This window comes from Ostrinia nubilalis, chromosome 21 (assembly GCF_963855985.1).
Source record: "Ostrinia nubilalis chromosome 21, ilOstNubi1.1, whole genome shotgun sequence".
NCBI lineage: Eukaryota > Metazoa > Arthropoda > Insecta > Lepidoptera > Crambidae > Ostrinia > Ostrinia nubilalis.
The window spans coordinates 1,507,922-1,533,455 of record NC_087108.1 but is presented as its reverse complement, the minus strand read 5'-3'; the positions used below and the strand labels follow the sequence as shown (position 1 = coordinate 1,533,455).

Sequence of the window (25,534 nt, the reverse complement as noted above, 5' to 3'; positions counted from 1 at the left end):
GCTTTAATTTTAGCGCGCACCAATTTGGCGCCACTGTAGAGTAAGGTCATTAACTTGCTAGTGGCGTAGTGCTTTGAAAATTTTCATAAAAGTCGTGCTTTAGAGTGTTTAGAGTCGAGAGTATAGCAGATGTGAAAGCTTTAATTTTAGCGCGCACCAATTTGGCGCCACTGTAGAGTAAGGTCATTAACTTGCTAGTGGCGTAGTGCTTTGCAACAATTTTTCTATGGTTATAAATAAAAGAACCATGAATATTACACACTACATTTAATTTACAAAAAAACAACGTTACTATACAAAACAACTTGCATACATTTGTACAAATAGTACCTTGCATTGTGATTACTAATCTTGCGGGTAGGTAAAAAGTGAGAGCATGCTTGCGAAAGTTTCGACTAATTGTAGGGTAGGTAAAGTTTTCATTTGTATTTGTTAGCCGGTTGGCGCGGCCGCGCGGAGACCGCGTTGCGAGGTCGTTGGCCGTGGCGCTCGCGCCATTCTGCCTCCAATTTCGCGTATACGCCACCTGAATAATCATCAAAACATGAGAACAAAAATGCAACTGTCTGCTGACTGACGGGAGTACAATGGACGACGATAGTGCAACCAAAGGAACGTTGAACAGAGCGCAACCAAACGTTGACGAGAGCGCAACTGTCCGCTGACGAGAGTGCAACTGTCAGCTGACGATAGAGGAACTGTCAGTTCACTTTAGCGCAACTGCCAACCGACTATAGCGCAACTGTCGACTGACTATAGTGCAACTGTCGGCTGACGATAGAGCAACCGTCAGCTTATGAGAGGCCAACCATCCTCTAACGAGAGTGCAACTGTCGACTGACAATAGCGCAACTGACAGCTGATGATAGTGCACCTGTCGGCTGACGATAGTGCCACTTTGTCGGCTGACGATAGTGCAACTGTCGGCTTCTATAGTCTGGTCCGGGAGCACGTAGAATTTTGTCCAATGACCCCAAGCTACCCATCCTTATCGCTCGCGCGTAACTATATTGCTGTCGCGACTGTGCGACGGGCGCCTGCAGTGAGTGTGCGAGCGCGACAGCAACATAATTACGCGCGAGCGATAAGGATGGGTATCTTGGGGTCATTGGACAAAATTCTACCAGGATACTATAGGACCAGACAATACTCCTGTGATAGCTACAACCACACACCTGCCGGTGCTTTAGCCTTGCTGGGTGTAAGCGCTGCACGGCGAGCGAGTGCTGCCCGCATCTGCCGCGCCGCACGCTCCTCGAAGCGACGCTGCTGGTCCTGGTTGCTGCGCGCCGACAGCGACGCCACCCACACGCGGCCCACCACGCGGACTCTTCTGGGGACACATGGGGTCTTAGGACTTTTAGGGATAGTCGTGCGGATGTCAATTGTAAGTAAATTAGTATTAACGATATCCGAAATATTAATCATGCCGGATGAGCTGAACGTCTCTGTTATTCAACCTACAAATCCTACAAGTTCAAGCGAAGCATCACGTCTTAGAGAGCACCAATATTTTTTTAGAAATCTTTATTTTTGTTTTGAAACCGAGGCGAGTTAAAAGTTTGTAACACCACCTATTTAAAGGTAAACTTAAAGAAAGATGCCTTGGGTCACAAATGTGAACTGAGGGGCGACCGGTACTGTAGCGTTGCCAGCTCGGTAACGGTTTTAAGTTCTGAAAAATCGGCGGTGTTTTCAACTCTCCTTCTTCTGTTTCAAAATTTCTCGGTTTCTCTACTACCTACTTTTCTTAACTATTTATCTTACTTATCTTAGCGTGTTTGGTCGGCACAAATAAATTAGGAAAAGGCACATAAGAAGAAGAAGTATCTCACTTGTTCGTGGGGTGGCTATGCGGTCGCTGATGCGGTGCGACGCGTCGCGGCGCGTCTTCGTCACTGCGGGCGCTGCACGAGCTCTGCTCGCTGGCGTCCGACTCGCTGGACTGCTCCTCGCTGGCGTCGCCCGCCTCGCAGACGGCGCCTTTCTTCGTAACCAAGCAGTGTCAGACGTAGGTAGATCAAGCAGTGTTAGAGAGCTGCCACACTGGCAGATTGCAAACGTTTTCAAAGCGTAGCGGCGACGCTGCGTGGCGGAAACGTTGCGCATCCGCGGCGTCTTCGCCGCGTCGCCGCTCCGCTTTGAAACCGCTTGCAATCCGCCAGTGTGGCAAGGCCCTTAGACGCGCCAATTGAGAGTCACTCAATACTCAATACTCAATATGTTTATTGCTTCCATAATACATAGTAGGTAATATAGGCCACATGGCCAGTTTGTGGCATAAGGCTGGTATGGTTTCAACACAGACCACATTGTGTGGTCTGTAGGTTTCAAGCAGTGTCAGACGTAAGGTATAGTGGTACCAGAAGTCTGGATAGCAAGATTAGCAAGACAGTTGGTAGTCACGCGGCTAGTTTGTGGCGATTTCCAACAAAGCGGAGATTTATTTCTACACCTCTCCGCTCAGTTTTTGTGGAAACTGGGCCTAAGTACCAAAGTAACTAGGCAGTGACGCAGATTAAACGCTTTGGAGAGTCAAGTAGGTACACGGCAAAAGTTCGTGGTTTAGTGATAATTATTGGAAGTTGGAACTTTTGTCGTAAAAATTAATAAAATGAAGCATGTTCAAAAACATTATGGACTCTACCGACTACATAATACTGTGCTATTAAAGTTTCCTAGATGCGTGTACTACTGGGTTCGTAGGTCTTCGTTGTCTAACCAACAATTAATGGAAAAAAAGCAAAGTTATTTTATAGCAGTGTAACACTACCAACTAGAAGCGTAATTACCACTAACATTAATATTTTCAAGAACCCTCCATCTGTAACTACTACCCACAGGTAAGTACATTTTCTCTATAAATACCTACACACGGTAAGTTACATCGACCATTTCTGAGGCTAATGGTGCGAGAAAGAGTAGTTAGGTGCACTCCACACAGTGCATTTACCTACCAAAAAGTTTAGGATTGATTGCATGCAAGTTATCATTGATTTCTTTATCAAGCTTTAAATTACGTGAAAGAAGCCAAAAGTATTAATATTTCATTAAGGAATGTTTCATGTTTAATAAGTATCATGTTAATCATCAATAAGACTGGCAACTTCGGCGTTGGTCCTCCGAGCCGGATTCCCGCTTACCTTCGGTCGCGGGGATTCCTCCTTAGCCTCCTTGGGCTTGAAGGTCTTGGAGTCTTTGGCCTCGGTGGTGGCGCTGGAGCAGTTGCAGGCCAGGGAATGGGCCTGGGAGGGCGCGCGGGCCGCCCCAAGCGTGGGGGAGCCTGGTCTCGCGCAAGCTGTAGGAGATTTAGGTTAGGGAGGGGATGGTAGGGGCTTGTGACGTATTTGTGTTATTTTGTTGTGTGTATGAATGATGATGTTAATTATGTAGGCAAAGAAGATTTTATTTGAAGATATTATGTAACTTTTTCATAATAATAAGTGTAGTTTAGGTTTGGTAATTAAAATGGGGATATGGAAACACTAGGTACACCAATATTTTTATCTACAGATCTGACATTGATTTAGCATAGAACAGTAAGCAGTTAATTATTGCTGACAAGATTTTGCAGGACTCCATAGAGTCGGAACTTGGAATTAAATGCTCATAATAATTGTTCTCTGCAGAATACCTATAAATTGTAGTGTGTGGGTGGACTCTAATCAGCAATCAAAGAGCGTGTCCACACGATGCCTTAAACGGACATTTCAGAAGCTACCTTTTCAATAGATTCCGTTACAAATAAAAGCATCGTGTGGCATAATAATAATATCTGCATCGCATTTGAGCGGGGTAGTAGTGTATTTACAGTTTTTGGGGTAAATCTAATCGTTGCTCTTTTGCAAGAAGCTGGATTCACAGGGCCACTACATGTGGTCTTGGGGAGCGTATTTACAGCCCTTGATTCTAAAAGCGGTGGCGGGGATTTGAGAGCACTTTATTTTTGTTAACTACTTAAAAAGTAACGTATTCGGGGAAAAGAAGAGGCATCGTAAAAAACATAACCCTAACTCTGGCGCGGTCGGGTCAAAAGGGAACAACTCGATTTTTCAAATTTTCAAGATTAGCATTAAAAAGGAACAACCTTCTCATTGTTTTAAATACAAGATAATTGACTACTAAATATTTATTTATTTATTTTATATGATTATAAATACAAATTATCAAAGTGACCCCCTCTGAAAATTTGTTTTTCTTTAAAACGCAAGTTCAACATAAAATTCTGTCTTGTCTCTGAAATTTCTGCTCAAATCAACTTTATAAGATCGAAAGAGAAGACAAGATCATAAAAACGTGGTTTCTTTTTATCTTTTGAATCCCAAGTCCCCGCCACCGCCGCTACGTTGCTCACGGTTGAACTTGTTGTTGCTGGTGTAAAGCTTGCCGAGCAGCCCGAGCGGCGCGCGCGGCGGCGCCAGCTGGATGCCCTCCCACCAGAACACCTCCTTGCACTGCAGGCGACCGCCGGCCTCCTCGCCCGGCTCTGCGGAACGATGCGGGGTGTATTTTGTCCACATTTGTTGATGAGGAAGCATTTTGATTCTGGATGCAGGCAGCGCAAAACCAGTGTTTGTGAAAATCCTTGAGAGGCCTTTGTCTAATCGAGCTAACTGCGCACTTTACTGGAATGCGACTCCCCTTCCACTTACCCGTACTCCTCCCAGGCCCAGCCGGGCTAGGATGCGCGCCGTGATATACTTTATCGACGTCAAAATGTATGGGCAAAATCGATAAAATGGCGTTATAGCCTACAAGTTGTAACAGTAGACGTCTTTCGGTTGAAACGATCTTGTTGATTACAAAAGACTTGGATTGAATGTTCTGTTCAACGTTTACTGGCTCAGAATTTACTGCAGTAGTCTACCTAGGTAACCTAAGGTTAATTTGCTTGTGTCGGGCGATGACGTCATCATTGAAAAATCAGCTGTGGGCCAATATTATGACTTTCTGTAGATTTCCATTGCCCTTTCCATTTCCATTGTTTGGAATACCTTACTGGCACCTCTGAATAATCTTTTCAGCTAATATCTTAATTTACACAGGTCACGATGATGATTCCTTCAAACTAGCTTGGGTGTACCCTGCAAGAGACTCCCACCCCCTTACCCCTACCGACGAGCCTGGTGAGCCGCTCGGGGAACATGAGCTGCGGCGGGCGCATGGCGATGATGTCGCGGAACTTGCCGTAGATCTCCATCACCACCGCGTCGGTGGCCAGCCGCTCGTCCGGCGCGTGCTCGCGAAACTGGCAGCCCTGGGAAGAAGACATTGATTTTAAAATTAAAATTTGAGAAATTGATGGTTGGTTGGTGCCCATTACCTAAACTATACGCATGTCATAGCACTGCCTTATAATCAGCGCCACTTTCTTCTATTTTAGCCCAATAGTTGTTACATTGCGTAGAAAAACATCTTAGGTGTAGACTAAAAGTAGCTGTCCTGGGCAGCTGAGGCTCTTTGCTTGCACCAGGTCCAGAAACTAAATAACATTAATTACTACTAAAAACTTTCTTCTGTGCCTTGGCGGCTACTGGCTACTCTTCAGCTCGCTTTTAATGATTTCTAGCGAGTGAGCGTCGCGTCCTAATTAATGACACCCTGTGCGTCACGCTTAAGAACTTTTCATTTCGAGAAGTTAGGACTTCACCAGTCTGGGAAAAATTATGACCTAAAGTTGCAGTTACTGCAAGTGCAAGCACCACTCCATCTGCCGAGGACGTGAGTGTATACAGGGAAGGGACTCACAGTGTTCCTGGTGACGGTCTCGAAGCGGTAGGCGCGCTCGCCGCAGCACGGGTAGCGGCCGGTGGGCAGCGGCGCGCGGCCCTCCAGCGCGAACATGTGCGGGCCCTGCTCGTGGTGCGAGCACCACTCCATCTGAGGATACGAGATACTCAGTATGGGATACGCCAGTATAGGATAAAGCAGGCAAGCCTCTTTTTGGAAGCTTGTGTATACCTACCCAATGCAGGATATAGCAAACGAGCGTCTTTTAGAAAAATTGCACGCAACAATCAATCAAACTCCATCAAAAAACGCGAGGAAATAAAACGCAAATCGTCACCGTTATTGAAGCTCTAGAAATTAAAAGGCCAGAAGAACTACTAAAGCCTGGTCCGTGAGCACGTAGAATCCCGTCCAATGACCCCAAGCTGCCCATCCTTGTCGCTCGCACGTAATTATGTTGCTATCGCGCTCGCACACTCACTGCGGGCGAGCGTCGCACAGTCGCGACAGCAATATAATTACGCGCGAGCGATAAGGATGGGTAGCTTGGGGTCATTGGACGGGATTCTACGTGCTTACGGACCAGGCTTTAGCTGAAAAGTTAGATCCACAGAATGCTCCACATTGACAAAACCTAACATTTCTACAACCCGGTCAAGTTAACTGCGCACCATGCGACCGTGACGTCAAATCGACGCTCTTATACGGACACGGCGAACGCGGGGAGGTGTACGGGTAAGTAGAAAAGACTCGCATTTGAAGAAGTTTTGGAATTGGAGCCCTGTTTATTCTAAGTAGAGAGAGAGAGAGACAGTGCAAATATTATGAGACTTTAGTTATACTATTTAATCTTGTCAAAATAACACTTGCTGACCTGGTAAGCCGGGAAGAAGCTGTCGCACAGCTGGCAGCGCAGGAAGTGGCAGTCGGCCCACAGGCGCCAGTACACGCGGCGCCACGAGCGCAGCTCGCCGTACAGCCACGTGATGTACTCGTTCAGGCTCCACGTCGGGTCTCTGACACAAAATTCACGTCATAAAGGCTACGGTCTCCTATTAAACGCTATACGCGGCGTACGTCAGTGTCAAACGTTCCTATCGACGCCGTATGCCGACGTCTGAGAGAGACCACAACAGTTCATTTCTATAGTAAGCATTGTGACCAACACTGTAATACGGCCTACGGGAAGTCGAACCTTAAATTTGAACTCCTTCTATGTTCTTCTGATTAATTTCGTTGCGGGTCCAATAACAGTTTAACTTTCCCCCGGGACAAACTTGACCTTCATTGGTTGGGTTTTTATGGCGGTCAAGCTGTAGATCCTGGCTACACAGGGAGTTGCAGTGGTGGGAACGAGAGGTGGGAATAGTCCCGTGTATGGAATTTTAATGATTACATAATATCCAAAAAAACTCTTCGAATAGTCCCGTGTATACGGCCTACGGCGTTTATAGGAGACTACAGCGCGTATGCCTTTTTGATCTGGTGAATATAAGTGGCCGCCACAATATGAACCTTACTTATTATGGTATACTGACTTGGTGTGAGTGGAGATGACGTTCCCACGCCGGTCGATCCTCATGCTAGAGGGCTGGCACGGGACTTGCTCCGCAATGTGGCGCCCTAGCAGTTTGTTGCATCTGTCAACCATTAGGTTAGTAAACTTGAATGCTAAGCTTGAGTCCTTGGCAGAAATTCGATATCCAAGATAACCAGAAATGTCTGTCATGACGCAGTAAAACAAAGCCAATGATTGAGTAGGTACGTATGCTGGTGACTAATACTGCCGCATTTGGTTATTAATTTCACGTAGAAGAATGCACTAATGTTTTTGCCATATCCTAGGGCAGGGATGTCATGGATATCTGTAACCGTAACCGAAACTTTCGGATATCCGAAATGAAAAAATATCCGTAACAGTAACCGAAACCGGTATAATATTATTCCAATATCCGTAACCGTATCCATATCTAACCGAAACTACACATCCATAACATCCATAGCCTAGGGCACTTACTTGCTGCACTTGAACAGCGTGGCCAGTGTAGCGTAGTGACCACGTAACGTTTCCGGCACGGGCTCGGCCAGCGACAGGATGAGCTTGCAGTACAGCCGCGACTGGATCTTGTCCTTGCGGTCGCGCACGCATTCCAGCTCTGCGTTCGTGTACATCGCTGCTAGTCTGGAAGAAGGAATGGTTTACAGTTGGCAAACTAAATACCATCTATGGTCAAGTCAACTTTTTGGTTACTTCACACAAAAATATTATGTAAGTATGGTTAAAGTTCTCGGCTGTTCGCCGTCGAATTTGCCTTACTACGGCTGACTAACATGAGTCAGAATGGGACATCAAACAGGAATCGACCGGTTCTTATTAGTTTACATTAGTTTGTTTTGGTCAACCTTGCAACATTTTAAAATCACTATAATTACACAAAAGTAATATTTTGTGTTGCACCTAAGATAAACCAAACGATTGATTCATCCATTCCTATATTATAGCTGGCTGCTTCCATATCTTCTGGACCTACTATTTACTTATACATTTAGCACAATATACACTATTGATGATATTCCCACTTATTACCTGGTCAGCAAAGCGTCGCTGAGGCACGCGAGGTTGGTGGAAGTCTTGACGATGTCGTTGAGGTGCGCGTGGCAGTAGATCAAGCAGTCATGCAGCAGTGGCTCCATCTGCAACACAAACATGGAGGATTTTTTGTAGACTCAAAATTTTGAATTTTTGAGTTGACATAATGTTCATTCAAAAGTACGCAATGTGGGTAGTGTCAAATGATGCTCCAAATAATTTGGAGTAAATTATTGTTACTGGTATTTGGACCAAATACCAGTAACAATAATTTACTTACCGAATAAATAAAATTACTTATGCCCGTTTTCATCACAAATCCCTAATTTTTAAGTGACCCCTATGTAACACATAACAGGAATTTTGTTTTCATATGGATCACGTTTAAAAATTAGGGTTTGATGGTGAGAACGGGCATTAGCCGAACTAGGTTGGTAAAAGAAATTTAATGTAAGGAATGGAAATAGCTTTCTAGCGATAAAGGCGCTTTTTAAAAGCCTAATTTGCAGAAAATACATCACTTTTATCTGACACGTGTAACTAAATCCGTCAACGAATAATTAAGGCGATTATCACACTGCGCCGCGCTCCGCCGCGGTACGCGGGACGACAGATTTAATCATTGTATGCTAGTACCTCAGTTTGTATAGAAAACACGCGCGGCACAACACACTGAAAACGCGTCTGCGCGCGGGATTTTTTATATGAAATCACGCGCTCCGCGGCGGAGCGCGGCGCAGTGTGATAATCGTCTAAGATTCTTCGTTTAGATTTATATGACAAAATTGGGGAATGATGATCATGATGATGATCACATAGCTAATTATAAAACTCTACTTCGTACCTGCAAGAAGGAGGCCGAGACGAGTATGGGGACCACGTTGTGAGGGTCGAGCAGTGGCCAGTCCGCCACCAGGATCGTGTCGCGCTTCACCCAGCGCATCAGCCAGTCGAAGATCTGCAGCAAATAAATACGCCTTATGTACACTGTTCTATGTGCATGTACCTAAGTTTGAATTAAAAATAAATAAATAAATAATTTATTTACGAACAGCGACGATGAGCAGCCAATGCTTAAGGAAGAAAGAAAGAATTGAGAACCTCCTCCTTTCTTAAGTTGGTTATAAAGTCTTACTTCTTCTTTCTGCAGTTCATGAAATAAGTAGGTATTTCATTTCTATTCAAAATTTTATCCGCATTATCGCTCATCCGCTATACCAGCTATACCTACCGATCTACGTAAAAATGATCTACGTATAGTTATAGGTACCACCTACTTTTGCCTGTTTAGTTTGCCTGTGACTTGGCCCTTAATACATTTTGGTTATCATGGAAAAATGACGTAGTTATGCCTATAATCACTCAGACAGAAATAATGCAGAATTCCACTGATGAAGGAATTTTAAAATCATTTTTATAGGTCCAAAAATTACTTCCAACAAACTAAGAAAAATAAACAGAAATGTAAACAGTCTTACCTGAATGTCGCAATGTACAGAAATATCCATGTCTTCAAGTCGCTGACCGGCCGTGACGTCAGCAAAATACCCCATCTTAGAAACCAATAGCTTCTGTGGGCACCTGAAGTCTTTCTTCAGGCCTTTCACTTCATCGCATACGTGGATTTCTACATCGCCACTGAAAAATAAAATAAAAAATGCAAAAAGTATTTTCCGATACCGGGAATCGAACCCGAGCCTCCTGGGTGAGAGCCAGGTATCCTAGCCACTAGACCATATCGGATATTAGTAATGGATTCGAAATACACAAACATAATATTCGTAACACGTTACAAAATTTCGTGCTCAATGACATTGTATTATTATTATGAATTTTAAAATAAATTACTAGGTAATCTTTCCAATCAAAACCGCAAAGTTTAGTTCCAATAAAATTATTGTAAATGTAACGTGTAAATGAAAACCTATAAAAACGCCATCTATCGACTGACAACAGTACTCACTCTTGTTTTTGGTTGCCTCTGTCTTGAGCTGCGATCACCGACGACTTGCGTCTTCCCAATCTATCTCTAGATTCCTTTTCATTTACGAAACCTTAAAAAAAACAAGATTTTATAAACACAAAGTAACTTCGACTTTATTTTCAGTACACAAAGTAAGAAATATACTTGCCTCCAAAACTAGCAGGCTTTTTGATCTCAGCTACTGGACCAGACGGCACCTTTTTGATTATAGGCGTGTAGACGCTCGTTGTTTTTGATGGTTTCTTATATCCAACCAGGTAGGGAAGAATAGAATCCAGAATACCTTCATTTATTACCTGAAACATGTCACGAAAAATATTAAATTGCAAAGACAGTAGCGACATCTAGTTTGGTTATCAGTAATCTTAACAAAATCGTGGTGTTCGAATGATTTTGATAAAAAGCGATAACTAACATGCTGTAAACTTACATCATTTAATTTGCAATTCAAATTAGCTTCAGTCCAAACCCCAAGCATTTCCACTCGAGCTTCTGGGGGTAGAGATCGACGACGACCCTTACCTGCGAAAGAGAGACACTAGATGGCAGCACTTACAGTAAAAAAATATTTTTATGGCAAAGTAAATATAATATTTTACCTTCAATTTCACTGCAACTTGAGCGCTTTTCAATGCGCTCGATTTCATTATTTTTCTTCTCTATCGCCGTGTCACTCTTACTAGTGATAGGCTTTTGCTGAGTGAACGCAGTTTGGTACAGAAGATCCCTCTCCTGCTGTTCTATTACATGATTGATAACAGTTAATTTCGTCAACTCTTCCCAATTTATCTTCGAACCTTCGTCTTCGTCGCCTTCTAAATGCTCGTACACTTGATATGCCGTTTTCATGAAGTCAAAGAAGTCTTTGACCGTAATAATTTCTGCGGGTAGGTTGGTTTTTGAGTTCTTCCTAGAAGATGGCTCCGATCGCGTTGGACTCTTTCTTTTGCCATCTCCTTTTTGCATGAACATTGAAGCTGAATCTGTTTCTTGATTTGGACTTGCCATTTTAGATTGTTTCCGAAGTAAACGTATCGTCAAGAGTGATACGAAATATTGATCTAACAAAGCTTGTAGTTAAGAATTTGAAATGATTGATTTAATGATTTTCAGTGAATCACATATTTGAAAATTAAGCTATGCTACTAAATAACGGACTTTAATTGATTACGAAACTTAAATGTAGGTAAATGAAAGAAATAATTACAAAATTGATTCAAGTGCCTGAATGACATTGTATTGCTGATTGACTGATGTCATTCAAATTAAAAAAACTATAATGAGGTATAAAAAAGGATTAAATCAACAAGGTTTATTTTATTTAATGATTAAAAACCTTTTTTCTAATTGAGCTCAAAATAAAATGTAATTGAAAACTTACTGATATTTTTAATGCTACGCCTATTCTCTCGACATTTTTTATCGGTGGTGTTATGTGGCAACATTTATCATCTGTGAACAGCTGTCTGTTTTGTCTATTGTCAAGTGATATGTCATATCAACATTTTCACTTTATTTTGTTGTTCAACAAAGTTATTTAAAATGTTTCTTGATATAGTTTATTATGGAAAGCTACCAACCCGAATATGACAAGAGTAGCGTATTGTCAGACACATTCTGGAGGACACCGCAGCGCGCGTACCCGGGTAGACCCCGTCAGAAAGTTGGTCAAAGCGAGGTTATGTCTGGGTCATCGTATCAGCAATTCCAGGCGTCCGTGAACGACGCCTGGGACCTCGGGGACGACGACATCATCTCCGGCATCGCAGAGACTAAAATTTCGAAAGCCATATCGCAAACCGCCGCTTTAAACGTGATAAATTCTCATAGGAATAGTAGTAAGATCGTAAACAAAGGTGACGTAAAGGCTGAGACTGATAGTGTGAAATCGCCGTCGGAGACGGTTAGTGTGCGTAAAAATGAGACGAAGAAGGTGTTGGGTGGTCCAGGGGGTAGTTCTGGGCCGATGCGGCACTACCCCGGGCGGCCGCGGCCCGTGCGGCTGTCGGCACTTGCTTCTCGGGAAGAAAACAACGAGTTGAAGCTGGAGAGGTTTCAACAAGTCCATGAGAGTGCTGTGGTGGACCTGAACGAGCTCAAACATCTGAGCTGGTCTGGAATTCCAGTCAAGGTGAGTTGTAACTGCCCAGTAACAGGATATAGTATACATGCTATGACTCAATTGCATTGATTACCATTAATTGCTTTGACTGGTGCAATCTGAGAATGTTCACAAATTGTTTTATGGTTTGTGAATCAATTTCCAAGAGCTTTATTAATTAATTAAAAACATAATAAGTCTGGCAACAAAACTATTATTTTTCTAAATAAATAACAAAAATTTGCTCAAAACCAATATCTTTGTAATATGTAATAATAAACTGACATTGTCTGTGATTTACTCTTGTGTAACTATTTAAAACTTATGAAATTATTTATCTACATTGCAAAATTATTAAGTTTTTTGCCTATTATTTACCAAGCAATAATTCATGTTCAATAACAACATTTATTACTTGCAAATTTTAACTAATTATCCACTAATGCTTTTACAAATATTTGTTTAGTTCTTTGTACAGATAATAAATTGATTAATTTATAGATTGACAGCCGTAACTAATTGGTTTGAAGCTGATATAAATTTAAAATAAGTGTTAAACAAAAACAACAAATTGGATAAATCTGCTCTATATTATTTCTGGAATGTGAAAATCTTTAGCTACAAAACAACACCTCAATATTATCTTAACAAAACAAAGAAATTAAGTGTAAAAACTTATCAAGAAATGTTTGCAGATAGATAACTGACTAACAATCCATTTATTTTGTTCCTAATTATGATCTACTAGCTTTTGCCCGCGGCTTCTCCCGGGTGAAATATAATGCCACAGATTGGCATAAATTATAGCCTATATGTTAATCTGGGTTAAAAATAATAATACTGTAAAGTTTCAACAAAATCCGTTCAGTAGTTTTTGTGTGAAAGAGTAACAAACATCCACACAAACTTTCACCTTTATAATATTAGTAGGATTTAAATATTATTCAAATTGGAAATAGGTTAGAGATAGTTTGAGTCCCTTGAAAGGACATAGGATAGTTTTTTAAACAGGGATGCATGCAATTAAGTTTTCTGCGACAGACAAAATTTCATAAATGGGTGGAGCCGCAGGCAAAAGCTAGTATTATACTAATCCAGAGCTGAGAGATACACATTTCTATAAAATTATATTTATTGTCTTTTATATGTATTATGTAATACAAAACATCAATTAGAAAATGGCTTAGAATAATACTCATTTGTTTTCCATAATTTATGTTAAGTCATGGTTTATAATGAGTGTCATTAGTATGTATGTTGAATGTTCTAAATGATCAAACTTTAATTAATTAAGTCTTTGTTATCCAAATAAACTGCCAAACAATGGATTATAAATATCTTAATGATGAGTGGAAAGGAATGGCAATGAGTGGCAATGCACTTTTTTTCTTTGGCCCAAGGCCAAAATTTGTCATCTTCTATAGTCTGGTCCGGGAGCACGTAGAATTTTGTCCAATGACCCCAAGCTACCCATCCTTATCGCTCGCGCGTAATTATGTTGCTGTCGCGCTCGCACACTCACTGCGGCCGCCCGTCGCACAGTCGCAACAGCAATATAATTACGCGCGAGCGATAAGGATGGGCAGCTAGGGGTCATTGGACGAAATTCTACGTGCTCCCGGACCAGACTATACTAAAAGTTGAAGTTTGTACAGTTTTTAATTTCTTGTAATAAAAGATGGCACATACAGCATCATCTTATTATCTTTAAAATGTATTTCTTTCAATATTTTTATTTTTTTTTACTTTGTAGTTGGTACAGTCAGCATCAAATGCTTAACAAAAATGTAGTTTGTTCCATTCATGAAGACGCGCCCCACCAATTTTTGGTCTCGGTCGCGCGGGGTGCGGGGAGTTTGATCCGATCAATCCGAGCGTCATTATTGTAGTGTGTGTGCACTCATGGATGATTTAGCGTGTACCGATAACACTCAAACATTCGCGGAAGAATGGTGGGGCGCGTCTTCGTGGATGAAACGATTTATACTGTTGTTGTCTTCTTTAGACGTTAACGTCGGCGTTCAAACGCGACAGGAACGTTTGACGCTGACTTCGTACGCCGCGTACAACGTTAAGTAGGATACCGTAGCCTAACGATAATATTTTTGTGTGTAATGTTGTCCAGGCTCGCGCCATAACCTGGCGTCTGCTCGCCGGCTACCTGCCAGCGAACTCGGAACGTCGTGCGGAGACGCTCCAGCGCAAACGCGCCGACTACAAACATCTGGTGCGCCAGTACTACGATGCGAGCGAGGAAAGGGACGACGACACCTACCGCCAGATACATATTGATATACCACGGATGAGTCCGCTCGTGGCGCTGTTCCAGCAGCCCACTGTACAGGTACAGTCCTCAGGCCACTATTTGTCCCACACTAGATGAGCAGTCCCACGCTAGACGAGCTGTCCCGCACTAGAAGCAGCACAATATCTAGCTAGACGACACTAGCGCCAGATATCACCTCATCATCAAACGCGCCGACTACAAACATCTGGTGCGCCAGTACTACGATGCGAGCGAGGAAAGAGACGACGACACCTACCGCCAGATACATATTGATATTCCACGGATGAGTCCGCTCGTGGCGCTGTTTCAGCAGCCCACCGTACAGGTAAAGTCAAATCAAATCAAAAATAAATGTAGGCCTTTTCCGGGGAATATTGCTTGGGCTACCACCACTTCGGGACAACATAATGGGCTTGTGGTGCGCCAGTACTACGATGCGAGCGAGGAAAGAGACGACGACACCTACCGCCAGATACATATTGATATACCACGGATGAGTCCGCTCGTGGCGCTGTTCCAGCAGCCCACTGTACAGGTACAGTCCTCAGGCCACTATTTGTCCCACACTAGATGAGCAGTCCCACGCTAGACGAGCTGTCCCGCACTAGAAGCAGCACAATATCTAGCTAGACGACACTAGCGCCAGATATCACCTCACCATCAAGCGCGCCGACTACAAACATCTGGTGCGCCAGTACTACGATGCGAGCGAGGAAAGAGACGACGACACCTACCGCCAGATACATATTGATATACCACGGATGAGTCCGCTCGTGGCGCTGTTTCAACAGCCCACTGTTCAGGTAAAGTCAAATCAAATCAAAAATAAATGTAGGCCTTTTCCGGGGAATATTGCTTGGGCTACCACCACTTCGGGACAACATACGGGCTGGTGGTGCGCCAGTATTACGATGCGAGCGAAGAAAGAGACGACGACACCTACCGCCAGATACATATTGATATACCACGGATGAGTCCGCTCGTGGCGCTGTTCCAGCAGCCCACTGTACAGGTACAGTCCTCAGGCCACTATTTGTCCCACACTAGATGAGCAGTCCCACGCTAGACGAGCTGTCCCGCACTAGAAGCAGCACAATATCTAGCTAGACGACACTAGCGCCAGATATCACCTCATCATCAAGCGCGCCGACTACAAACATCTGGTGCGCCAGTACTACGATGCGAGCGAGGAGCGGGACGACGACACCTACCGCCAGATACATATTGATATACCGCGGATGAGTCCGCTCGTGGCGCTGTTCCAGCAGCCCACTGTACAGGTACAGTCCTCAGGCCACTATTTGTCCCACACTAGATGAGCAGTCCCACGCTAGACGAGCTGTCCCGCACTAGAAGCAGCACAATATCTAGCTAGACGACACTAGCGCCAGATATCACCTCATCATCAAGCGCGCCGACTACAAACATCTGGTGCGCCAGTACTACGATGCGAGCGAGGAGCGGGATGACGACACCTACCGCCAGATACATATTGATATACCACGGATGAGTCCGCTCGTGGCGCTGTTCCAGCAGCCCACTGTACAGGTACAGTTCTCAGGCCACTATTTGTCCCACACTAGATGAGCAGTCCCACGCTAGACGAGCTGTCCCGCACTAGAAGCAGCACAATATCTAGCTAGACGACACTAGCGCCAGATATCACCTCACCATCAAGCGCGCCGACTACAAACATCTGGTGCGCCAGTACTACGATGCGAGCGAGGAGCGGGACGACGACACCTACCGCCAGATACATATTGATATACCGCGAATGAGTCCACTCGTGGCGCTGTTTCAGCAGCCCACCGTACAGGTAGTCAAATCAAATCAAAAATAAATGTAGTCCTTTTCCAGGGCAGTCGTCACGTCCCAAATATAGCTTGCGCTACCACTTCGGGACGATATATGGGCTGGTGCGCCAGTACTACGATGCGAGCGAACAAAGAGACAACGACACCTACCGCCAGATACCGTGGATCTGTATTGTGTAACTTTTTGGCGCGTTGGACTTTCTGTGAGCCTTCAAGCAGATTATAAATAAATAAATAAAATGTCGCCGCTCGTGGCGCTCTTTCAGCAGCCCACTGTGCAGGTACAGTAAAATAAAATCGAAATCTTTGTAAACAGCAGTTAATTTGAGCCTCGATGGACTGACGAGCCAAGATCAACGGGGTTTAAAACGCAATTTGTAACTGACCGACGCAAGTGGTCAGGCTTCATTCGCAAATGGCCACTCAGATAAATAAATCAGATTATCGTACGGTTTTTTCGTAAGGACTCCATAATGTTTATGATACCTTGTGTAACTGTACTGGTGGTGGGCGATTCCTGAACTGTTGATAAGTACCTAATGCAGGAAAATCTGTACCTACCGTAGTATGCAACGTCTTACATCTGGCCTTATTATAACCGACATGATAGAAGAGGTGCCTTCATCAAAAAAGAAACTGTATTTAGTGAACATCTCTCTGCAGGTGATGTTCGAAAGGATCCTATACATCTGGGCGATCAGGCACCCCGCCTCAGGCTACGTGCAAGGCATCAACGACCTGGTGACGCCGTTCTTCATGGTGTTCCTGCAAGAGGCGGTCCCGGGCGAGGAGTTGGACAACTACCCTCTGGACAAGCTGTCGGAGCAGCAGAGAGACATCATCGAGGCGGATTCCTTCTGGTGCTTGTCCAAATTCCTGGACAGTATACAGGATAATTACATTTTCGCGCAGCTGGGGATACAGTATAAGGTATGAAAACTCATAAAACTAATTTATTTTTGCAAATAGACTTTTAAAAAGCACTTTTACACGTCCCAGTATTAACCCTACCACAGCTTCGGGACAAGAAATGGGCCAGTGCTGAGAAGAAGCAGCGCAAGAAACTCGGTCACTATTGTCAGCCTCTGTTTTATTTATTTACCAGCGACCCTGCCCTGGCTTCGCACGGGTGCTAAGTATACATTAAACCTTCCTCTTGAATCATTCTATTTAAAAAAACGCATCAAAATCCGTTGCGTAGTTTTAAAGATCTAAGCATACATATGGACAGACAGCGGGAAGCGACTGTTTTATACTATGAAGTGATTCTCTGATTTATTTTTGATTAAAATAAATAATAAATCTTTGGACAATTTCACACAGCGCCAGCTAGCCCCAAAGTAAGCAACTTAATGCTTGTGTTATGGGTGCTAGCTTAACGGATATACTACTTTTATACTTTTTTTTTTAAATACATAAATATTATACATAGTCACACCCAGACCCGTCACAGAAATTAAAATTCATCATTTCAATTTCATCATTTTAAAATTATTCCTATTGATACAAAGTATTGCCACCTTATCAAGCTTAATCTGCCAATGCACTTATCTAATTGGCTTGTTATTTTGTTAATAAAGATAAAATTAATATTTTTGCTTTGAGTAAAATATTCCTAGTTGGCGAATTAAAGTTTTAACTATGAACAAAGCATTTATTCTTGAGTTCATGTTGTTGTTTCTAATGATAAAGTTACTGAGATAAAGCACACTTGGAATGTTTTACACAAAAACTTTACCTAATTATCTCTCAACTGGTCTTGAGTGACTCATTTACAATGGCTAGAACTTAAATTGTGTGCTTAGGCCACTTTGTTATTGCTCCGTTTGTGACGGAGCCAGGGGAATACTAATCTACATACTTGAAACGTGTAGTTCTTACTCGTTCATTCTTATAAGACTGAACGTTTTCTAAAGAAACAGATTTATTTATAAAAAAGTCGGTTTGTTCGAAGTACAAGCTTTGCTTAATTTGCGACTTAATTGCATTGTCTAAAAAACGCCCTAAGAATTTTATTTGTTAAAAACACTAGATTAAACCGCCTCAATAGTATAAAGAAACTGCATAATAACATACCAGGTGCGTTTTTTTTTATGGTCAAATAAATACCTGCCTTGTTATCATAAAAAAATATGGTAACCCAAAAGACTCAATCAACCGCAATTCTCCCACGTGTTTGTAAAAAAACTGTCAATCAAAACAGCATTCTCAATTAATTTCTATTTTTCTTCTACCCCAGGTGAACCAGCTAAAAGAACTGATCAGACGCATCGACCAACCACTTCACGAGCATTTACAGAGCCACGGAGTTGACTACCTTCAGTTTTCCTTCCGCTGGATGAACAACCTGCTCACCAGGGAGATCCCTCTGGCCTGTACTATACGCCTATGGGACACATACCTGGCAGAGTCGGATGACTTCGCCATATTCCAGCTGTATGTCTGCGCAGCGTTTCTGCTGCATTGGAGGGAGAGGCTTATGCTGGAAAAGGATTTTCAAGGTGGGTACGATACTATAACCACTCGTTCCACTTGATGCGACTTCTGTGTAGCCAGGATCTACAGCTTGACCGCCAAAAAAGCTCAACCAGTGAAGATCAAGTTCGTCCCGGGGGTTTCAAGGTAGGTTAAATTTTACTAGTGACTTTAAACTGAAGACCTCGTTCCCCTGGAGGAATAACCTACTCACCAGAGAGATTGCCCTGGTCTGAACTATACCTGGCATTGGCAAAAATCTCATAAAAATACGTGCAGTTTATTATTAAAATATCCAATCTTCCAGTTTTTCATTCCGTACTAATATTATCTTGCTTGACAATTACGAACTTAAATAAAGGTAATTGACTTTTTGTAATGATTATTTTTGGCACTAACATTTTAAAAATACTTATTTAATTTTTAGCGTTAAGAGTTGCGTCTCAAAATATGTAATTTAAAAATTATAAATAATTTGAAAAAATCGAACTACCTAAGGCGTAAGGGTTCGATTCCCGCGAATTTTTCAAGTTATTTATAATTTTCAAATTTTAACACGTAGTTTCTAAGTCTGTAAAATAACCCGCCACTTATTCCATTCCAGGCCTAATGATCCTTCTCCAGAACGTGCCGACGCAGAACTGGTCGGACTCGAACATCAGCGTTCTGGTGGCGGAGGCCTACAAGCTCAAGTTCGCCTTCGCCGACGCGCCCAACCACCTCGCCCAAGCCCGCGCCGACCGGTGACCGGCGCCCGGCACTAGCAGAGTAAATACAAATGAGTAGGTCATCTTCATAGAAACGCACGGGCGCGGTTTGTATGTGAGCGCGCCAACACGTATGCGGCGCGCACGCACACACTGACAAAATTCGGCGCAACCACTACTGGCTCCCCGCTAATCCCTGCTCTCGGTGCGTTTCTATGAAGATGACCTACTCATTTGTATTTACTCTGGTATTAGGGCGCTTGCGGAGCGGTGGCGAGAGCGCGTAATGTAAAATCAAGGCGAAGGCGCCCTGTAGGCCTAAGATGCGTGCCGTGATAAGCTTTTCTCGCGCCATTTTATCGACTTTACGCGATAGGGGTAAAAAGTCAAACGTTTGTCGTCAATGATCAAATATCGATAAAATTTTATCACGGCGCGCATCCTAACCCAGCTGAATTAAAGGCAAAGGCGCCCGCTTTAACTTTAACTTCGACCAACCTTTCTTGCGCCCGTATTCACAAACAAGACTGAGGTCTCAGTGCGCGTGGACGCACAGAGTTACACACGAACCAATCAATGCTCTATTCAACGCTGTGCGTTCGATTTGCTGCTTCACTTAAGCAAGTGTCGTTTGTGAATACGGGCGTTACTGTCCCGACGCGCCCAACCACCTCGCCCAAGCCCGCGCCGACCGGTGACCGGCGCCCGGCACTAGGGCGCCGGCGGAGCGGGAGCGGGAAATGTAATACAGTCGAACCGATGCAAAGGCGCCCGAAAACGATATTAGGGCGCCTACGCAATTAAAGCCCGGTCTGTGAGCACGTAGAATTTTGTCCAATGACCCCAAGCTACCCATCCTTATTGCTCGCGCGTAATTATATTGCTGTCACGACTGTGCGACGCGTCCGCAGTGAGTGTGCGAGCGCAAAAGCAACACAATGACCCCACATTGGACAAAATTCTACGTGCTCGCAGACCAGACTATACAGTGGGAGCGTGTAATGTAAAACTATGTCAAACTAATGCAAAGGCGCCCGCTCGATAAAATGGCGTGATAAGCTTTTATCGCGCCATTTTACCGATTTTACGCGATAGTCCCGTACGTTTGTCGTCTAAAATGATCGATAAAATTTTATCACGGCGCGCATCCTAGCCCAGCTGAATCTAATTTCGACTTGAACCGAGGATGGTTTTAGGGCGCCTGGACGGGGTCTTAAGGCGCCAAGCATCGGGAGCGGGAACGCGTAATGTAATACTGCGCTCAAATCAAGGCTAAGGCGCCCGCTTAAACTGAACTTCGACAAACCTTTCTTAATGTACCGACGCGCCCAACCACCTCGCCCAAGCCCGCGCCGACCGGTGACCGGCGCCCGGCACTAGGGCGCCTGCGGAGCGGGAGCGCGTAATGTAATACTACAGGCAAATCAATGAGAAAGTGCCCACTCCACGCATACCTAATTTGTCATTTAACGCCCATTTCGACAAACCTTTTTTGTACAATTAACGCCCGCGCCGACCGGTGACCGGCGCCCGCACTAGGGCGCCTGTGGAGCGGGAGCGCGTCATGTAATACTACAGTCGAACCAATGCAAAGGAGCCCGAAAACGGTCTTAGGGCGCCTACGCAACTAAAGCCCGGTCTGTGAGCACGTAGAATTTTGTCCAATGACCCCAAGCTACCCATCCTTATCGCTCGCGCGTAATTATATTGCTGTCCCGACTGTGCGACTGGCGCCCGCAGTGAGTGTGCGAGTGGGAGCGTGTAATGTAAAAATATGTCAAACTAATGCAAAAGCGTCCGCTCCATACGCGCTGTGACAAGCTTTTATCGCGCAATTTTATCGATTTTACGCGATAGATCCATACATTTGTCTTCTAAAATGATCGATAAAATTTTATCACGGCGCACATCCTAACCCAGCTGAATCTAATTTCGACTTGAACCGAGGATGGTTTTAGGGCGCCTGGACGGGGTCTTAAGGCGCCAAGCATCGGGAGCGGGAACGCGTAATGTAATACTGCGCTCAAATCAAGGCTAAGGCGCCCGCTTAAACTGAACTTCGACAAACCTTTCTTAATGTACCGACGCGCCCAACCACCTCGCCCAAGCCCGCGCCGACCGGTGACCGGCGCCCGGCACTAGCAGAGTAAATACAAATGAGTAGGTCATCTTCATAGAAACGCACGGGCGCGGTTTGTATGTGAGCGCGCCAACACGTATGCGGCGCGCACGCACACACTGACAAAATTCGGCGCAACCACGACTGATCTCCGCTCTCGGTGCGTTTCTATGAAGATGACCTACTCATTTGTATTTACTCTGGTACTAGGGCGCCTGTGGAGCGGTGGCGAGAGCGTGTAATGTAAAATCAAGGCGAAGACGCTCTGTAGGCCTAAGATGCGCGCCGTGATAAGCTTTTATCGCGCCATTTTATCGATTTCACGCGATAGGCCCGTGCGTTTGTCGTCTAAAATGATGGTCTTAGGCCTTGTTCAGACTACGCAGTTTCTGGGTTGTCCTCATTGGTAAGGCCTGAAACGGTAACCGCGCGATTATCGCTGTGTCTGAACCAGGCCTTAGGGCGCCTATCCATCTATCGCAGGAAAGCGTGATATAAAACTACGGCGAGTGTGTTTTGGATTCATTAAGCATCATGCAATTTACTTAGATACAATGTACATTACAAGCGACCGCTCCCGGTTTGTAAGCGCCTTTACATTTCACTCAACTTTGTACCGGAACGCTCTGTGGTAACTGTTTCTTATAAGAAACAACTAAATCTTCCTACAAAATGAGAATATGACCACTGAATTTTTGGGCGTTAGTTACTCTTAATTTTTGGCTTACAATAAAACAATTATTTTGTAAGAATGGTTGTTAACTAATTGATTTGTATGATAATGGAAGATTTTTGTATAAATAACAGAAGAAAAATCAGTTTAGTACGTTAATTTCGATTAAAAACGAAGTGACCAATATTGCTTTGTCACTTTTAAATTAAAAATTTCGTCTCTTTTCAATCAGTAAAGATAAAAAGAGAGGTTTTAAGTTAGTTAAAAGAATGGTTCAATGTAATTGTACCGCTATATGTATAATGCAACGTTAAAATACAAAAAAATTACTCCAATCACTAAATTGTACTAATTTTATTTACTGATATTATTATTAATAAGGTATATTCACAATGCCGCGTGGCGTAATAGTGGTATAGATCGTTTCATCCACGAAGACGCGCCCCACCAATTTTTGGTCTCGGTCGCGCGGGGTGCGGGGAGTTTGATCCGAGCAATCCGAGCGGCATTATTGTAGTGTGCGTGTGCACTCATGGATGATTTAGCGTGCACCGATAACACTCAAACATTACCGGAAAAATGGTGGGGCGCGTCTTCGTGGATAAAACGATCTATAATGTGAACCTACCTCTTTTGTTTAGTGATAACTCGGAGAATTATTTTTAAGCATTTTGGGCTATTTTACGAAAATGTGAGCGTTGAATTTTAGTTATTATTTCATATAAATTAATTTAGAAATGGTCAAACGTGTAATCAAAATGTTCGAAGCTTAGAAAAATAATATATTGTAATCTGACAGGGTAGTTATGGAAGTACTAATTGAGAGAAGTGTTCATAAATTGTTTAAAAGGTTAATGCTTGTCATGTTTGGTTATTTCAAATAATACTGAATTCACTTTTCAATTGATAGTAACATTTGTAATAAACATATTTTCGAAAGCCTTCATGGACCATGTTAGTTACGTCCAAAAAAGGACGTATCACACTTTGAGCACCCACCCAAATAGCACCTGCACGAATAGCACCTGGCCTATTCCACTGAAAGCACCTATCGATATATGGAATATTTTTTTATATCGTTAGCTGCTCTAAGTGGAATAAGCCAGGTGCTATTTCGGCGGGTGCTTAATCATAATCATAATATCTTTATTGCTTCATGTGGTGCTTAAAGTGGAATACGTCCAAAAACGACGCGAGGTTGGCGAATTTAGAGTTGAAATTGTCACGAATGTTAGTTTTTTTAGTGCTATTGAGATATGCCAATATGCATCCGACTCATTATTTTGCCCGTTAAAGCTGAAGCTAATGTGAACCCACACAGTCGGCGTCAAATAGTTCATAACAGCCGATGTGGCCAATAATATGACAACACAACCTTATTCCAATCGTAACAAAGACGGGTTGCGAACTTATTGAGCACTTTGGCGATTATCATACTGCACCGCGCTCCGCCGCGGTCCGCGTGGCGACATACAACGAATCCCGCGCGCAAACGCGTTGTCAGTGTGTTGTGCCGCGCGTGTTTTCTATACAAACTGAAGTACTTGCATATAAATAAATAAATAAATTAATAAATATCTTTGGACAATCTCACACAGCGCCATCTAGCCCCAAAGTAAGCAATTAATATGCTTGTGTTATGGGTGCTAGCTTAAATTAATAATATAATGATAATATAATATAATGATTAAATCTGTCGTCCCGCGTACCGCGGCGGAGCGCGGTGCAGTGTGATAATGACCTTTGGGTGTCAGCAACTATTTGACCCTGACTGTGTGCTCATAAGCCAATGCCAGCAGATTTGAATATTTAAATGTGTCATAAAAAGCCATACTTACATAATTATGGATCTAAAAACGTTGGCTAACGTATGAATGAACTGTCAGAACTCTCCATAGATTTTATACGGCAATAGAAACATGGCGTCACTTCGCTAACTTTATATTGTTACTATTTATTTCAAAGTCACTAAAAATCAAACCCTAAAAGTGATAAAAGTTACAAGCGTGTTGAACACTAGTAATAGCCCTTAGGCTGGGTTGCACCATCTTATTTTAACTTTAACAAACGTCAAAAGTCTGTCAAACACCATACGAAAAACACCGGTTTTGGTCAGAAGATCGGTAGTGTTCAATATGCGCGTAACTTTTTATTAGTAAGGGGCTAATATAATATTCAGTTATTTCAAGATTATTAGTGTTTAGCGCTACAATACAATGTTTTAGAAGGGAAGTTGTGCCTTGGAACTACCCTACAATGCAGATTTCTTCTGAACCTGTAATATATGGACCTGTACAGACATATCCGAGGCGTCATTGTAGTAATGCACTTGACCTAAGTCTATCTGCAAAATCATTTCGATATATTCGCCTCGCTCACTCACAAGTAAATTGAAGCGCGTGTGAGAGGAACGGAGGATCGAAATCGTTTTGCAAAGTAGACCACTTGGTCACATTTTGTATGGAAAGTTTAAATATAAATAATATATAATATTCAGCATGTAAAGGCCTAATATTAAGCGAGTTGAATTAAGTTGGTTTAGTTTAGGACGGCTGCGTCTGTCCGTCGTGTAAAAAGAAATACGTCCTTTGATTTTTTTGTGTTTTTGTGACCATTCTTTATGTATTATTTGATTTTATTAATATGTTACTTTACTAGATGATTATAGCATATTATTATACATTTCAACATGTGTTTTATTAACCTGACACCACCACCACCATACTATACTATACTACATTTTCTGTATAAACAATGAAAACTAAGTCCTAAATCATGAAACTTGCTTGATAACCCATTTGGATCTCCATTCTTGAATTGGCAGCGAAGCCTACAGCCACACTCATAATCTTGATACACGTCAATACTCAATACGTTTATTGCTTCCATATAGTAACATAGGTGTTACAATGTGTTAATACAGATAATTATGGACCCAGAACTAGACGGAGCCACCCAAATTATGGTATCCTCGTTTCCCTTTAAAAACAACCATAAATTACTGAAATTAAATCTAAACGAAGTGGTATGAGATATCAGTATCTCATTTAGTTT

At 43.0% G+C, this 25,534-nt stretch overlaps 2 protein-coding genes and 1 non-coding gene across 3 annotated transcripts; 1 reads left to right on the top strand and 2 right to left on the bottom strand.

The window, feature by feature from the left end:
• Nucleotides 1–261: 261 nt before the first annotated feature.
• On the bottom strand, nt 262–11,549 carry LOC135082417 (SANT and BTB domain regulator of class switch recombination). The gene is made up of 17 exons (XM_063977212.1): nt 10,904–11,549; nt 10,735–10,826; nt 10,453–10,600; nt 10,284–10,374; nt 9,799–9,958; nt 9,165–9,278; nt 8,318–8,424; nt 7,748–7,912; nt 7,269–7,370; nt 6,605–6,746; nt 5,749–5,880; nt 5,110–5,257; nt 4,355–4,486; nt 3,144–3,298; nt 1,836–1,987; nt 1,176–1,333; nt 262–526 (listed from the first exon to the last, which is right to left on the bottom strand). Exons 1-17 carry the CDS (start codon nt 11,310–11,312, stop codon nt 420–422), a joined length of 2,514 nt encoding a protein of 837 aa, XP_063833282.1. The 5' UTR covers nt 11,313–11,549; the 3' UTR covers nt 262–419.
• On the bottom strand, nt 9,992–10,063 carry Trnae-cuc (transfer RNA glutamic acid (anticodon CUC)). The gene has a single exon. It is a non-coding gene; the product is annotated as a tRNA-Glu (tRNA).
• A 229-nt stretch (nt 11,550–11,778) lies between the features above and the next one.
• Nucleotides 11,779–25,168, top strand: LOC135082034 (TBC1 domain family member 22B). The gene is made up of 5 exons (XM_063976784.1): nt 11,779–12,435; nt 14,531–14,749; nt 17,170–17,436; nt 18,746–19,007; nt 19,586–25,168. Exons 1-5 carry the CDS (start codon nt 11,869–11,871, stop codon nt 19,726–19,728), a joined length of 1,458 nt encoding a protein of 485 aa, XP_063832854.1. The 5' UTR covers nt 11,779–11,868; the 3' UTR covers nt 19,729–25,168.
• Nucleotides 25,169–25,534: the final 366 nt, after the last annotated feature.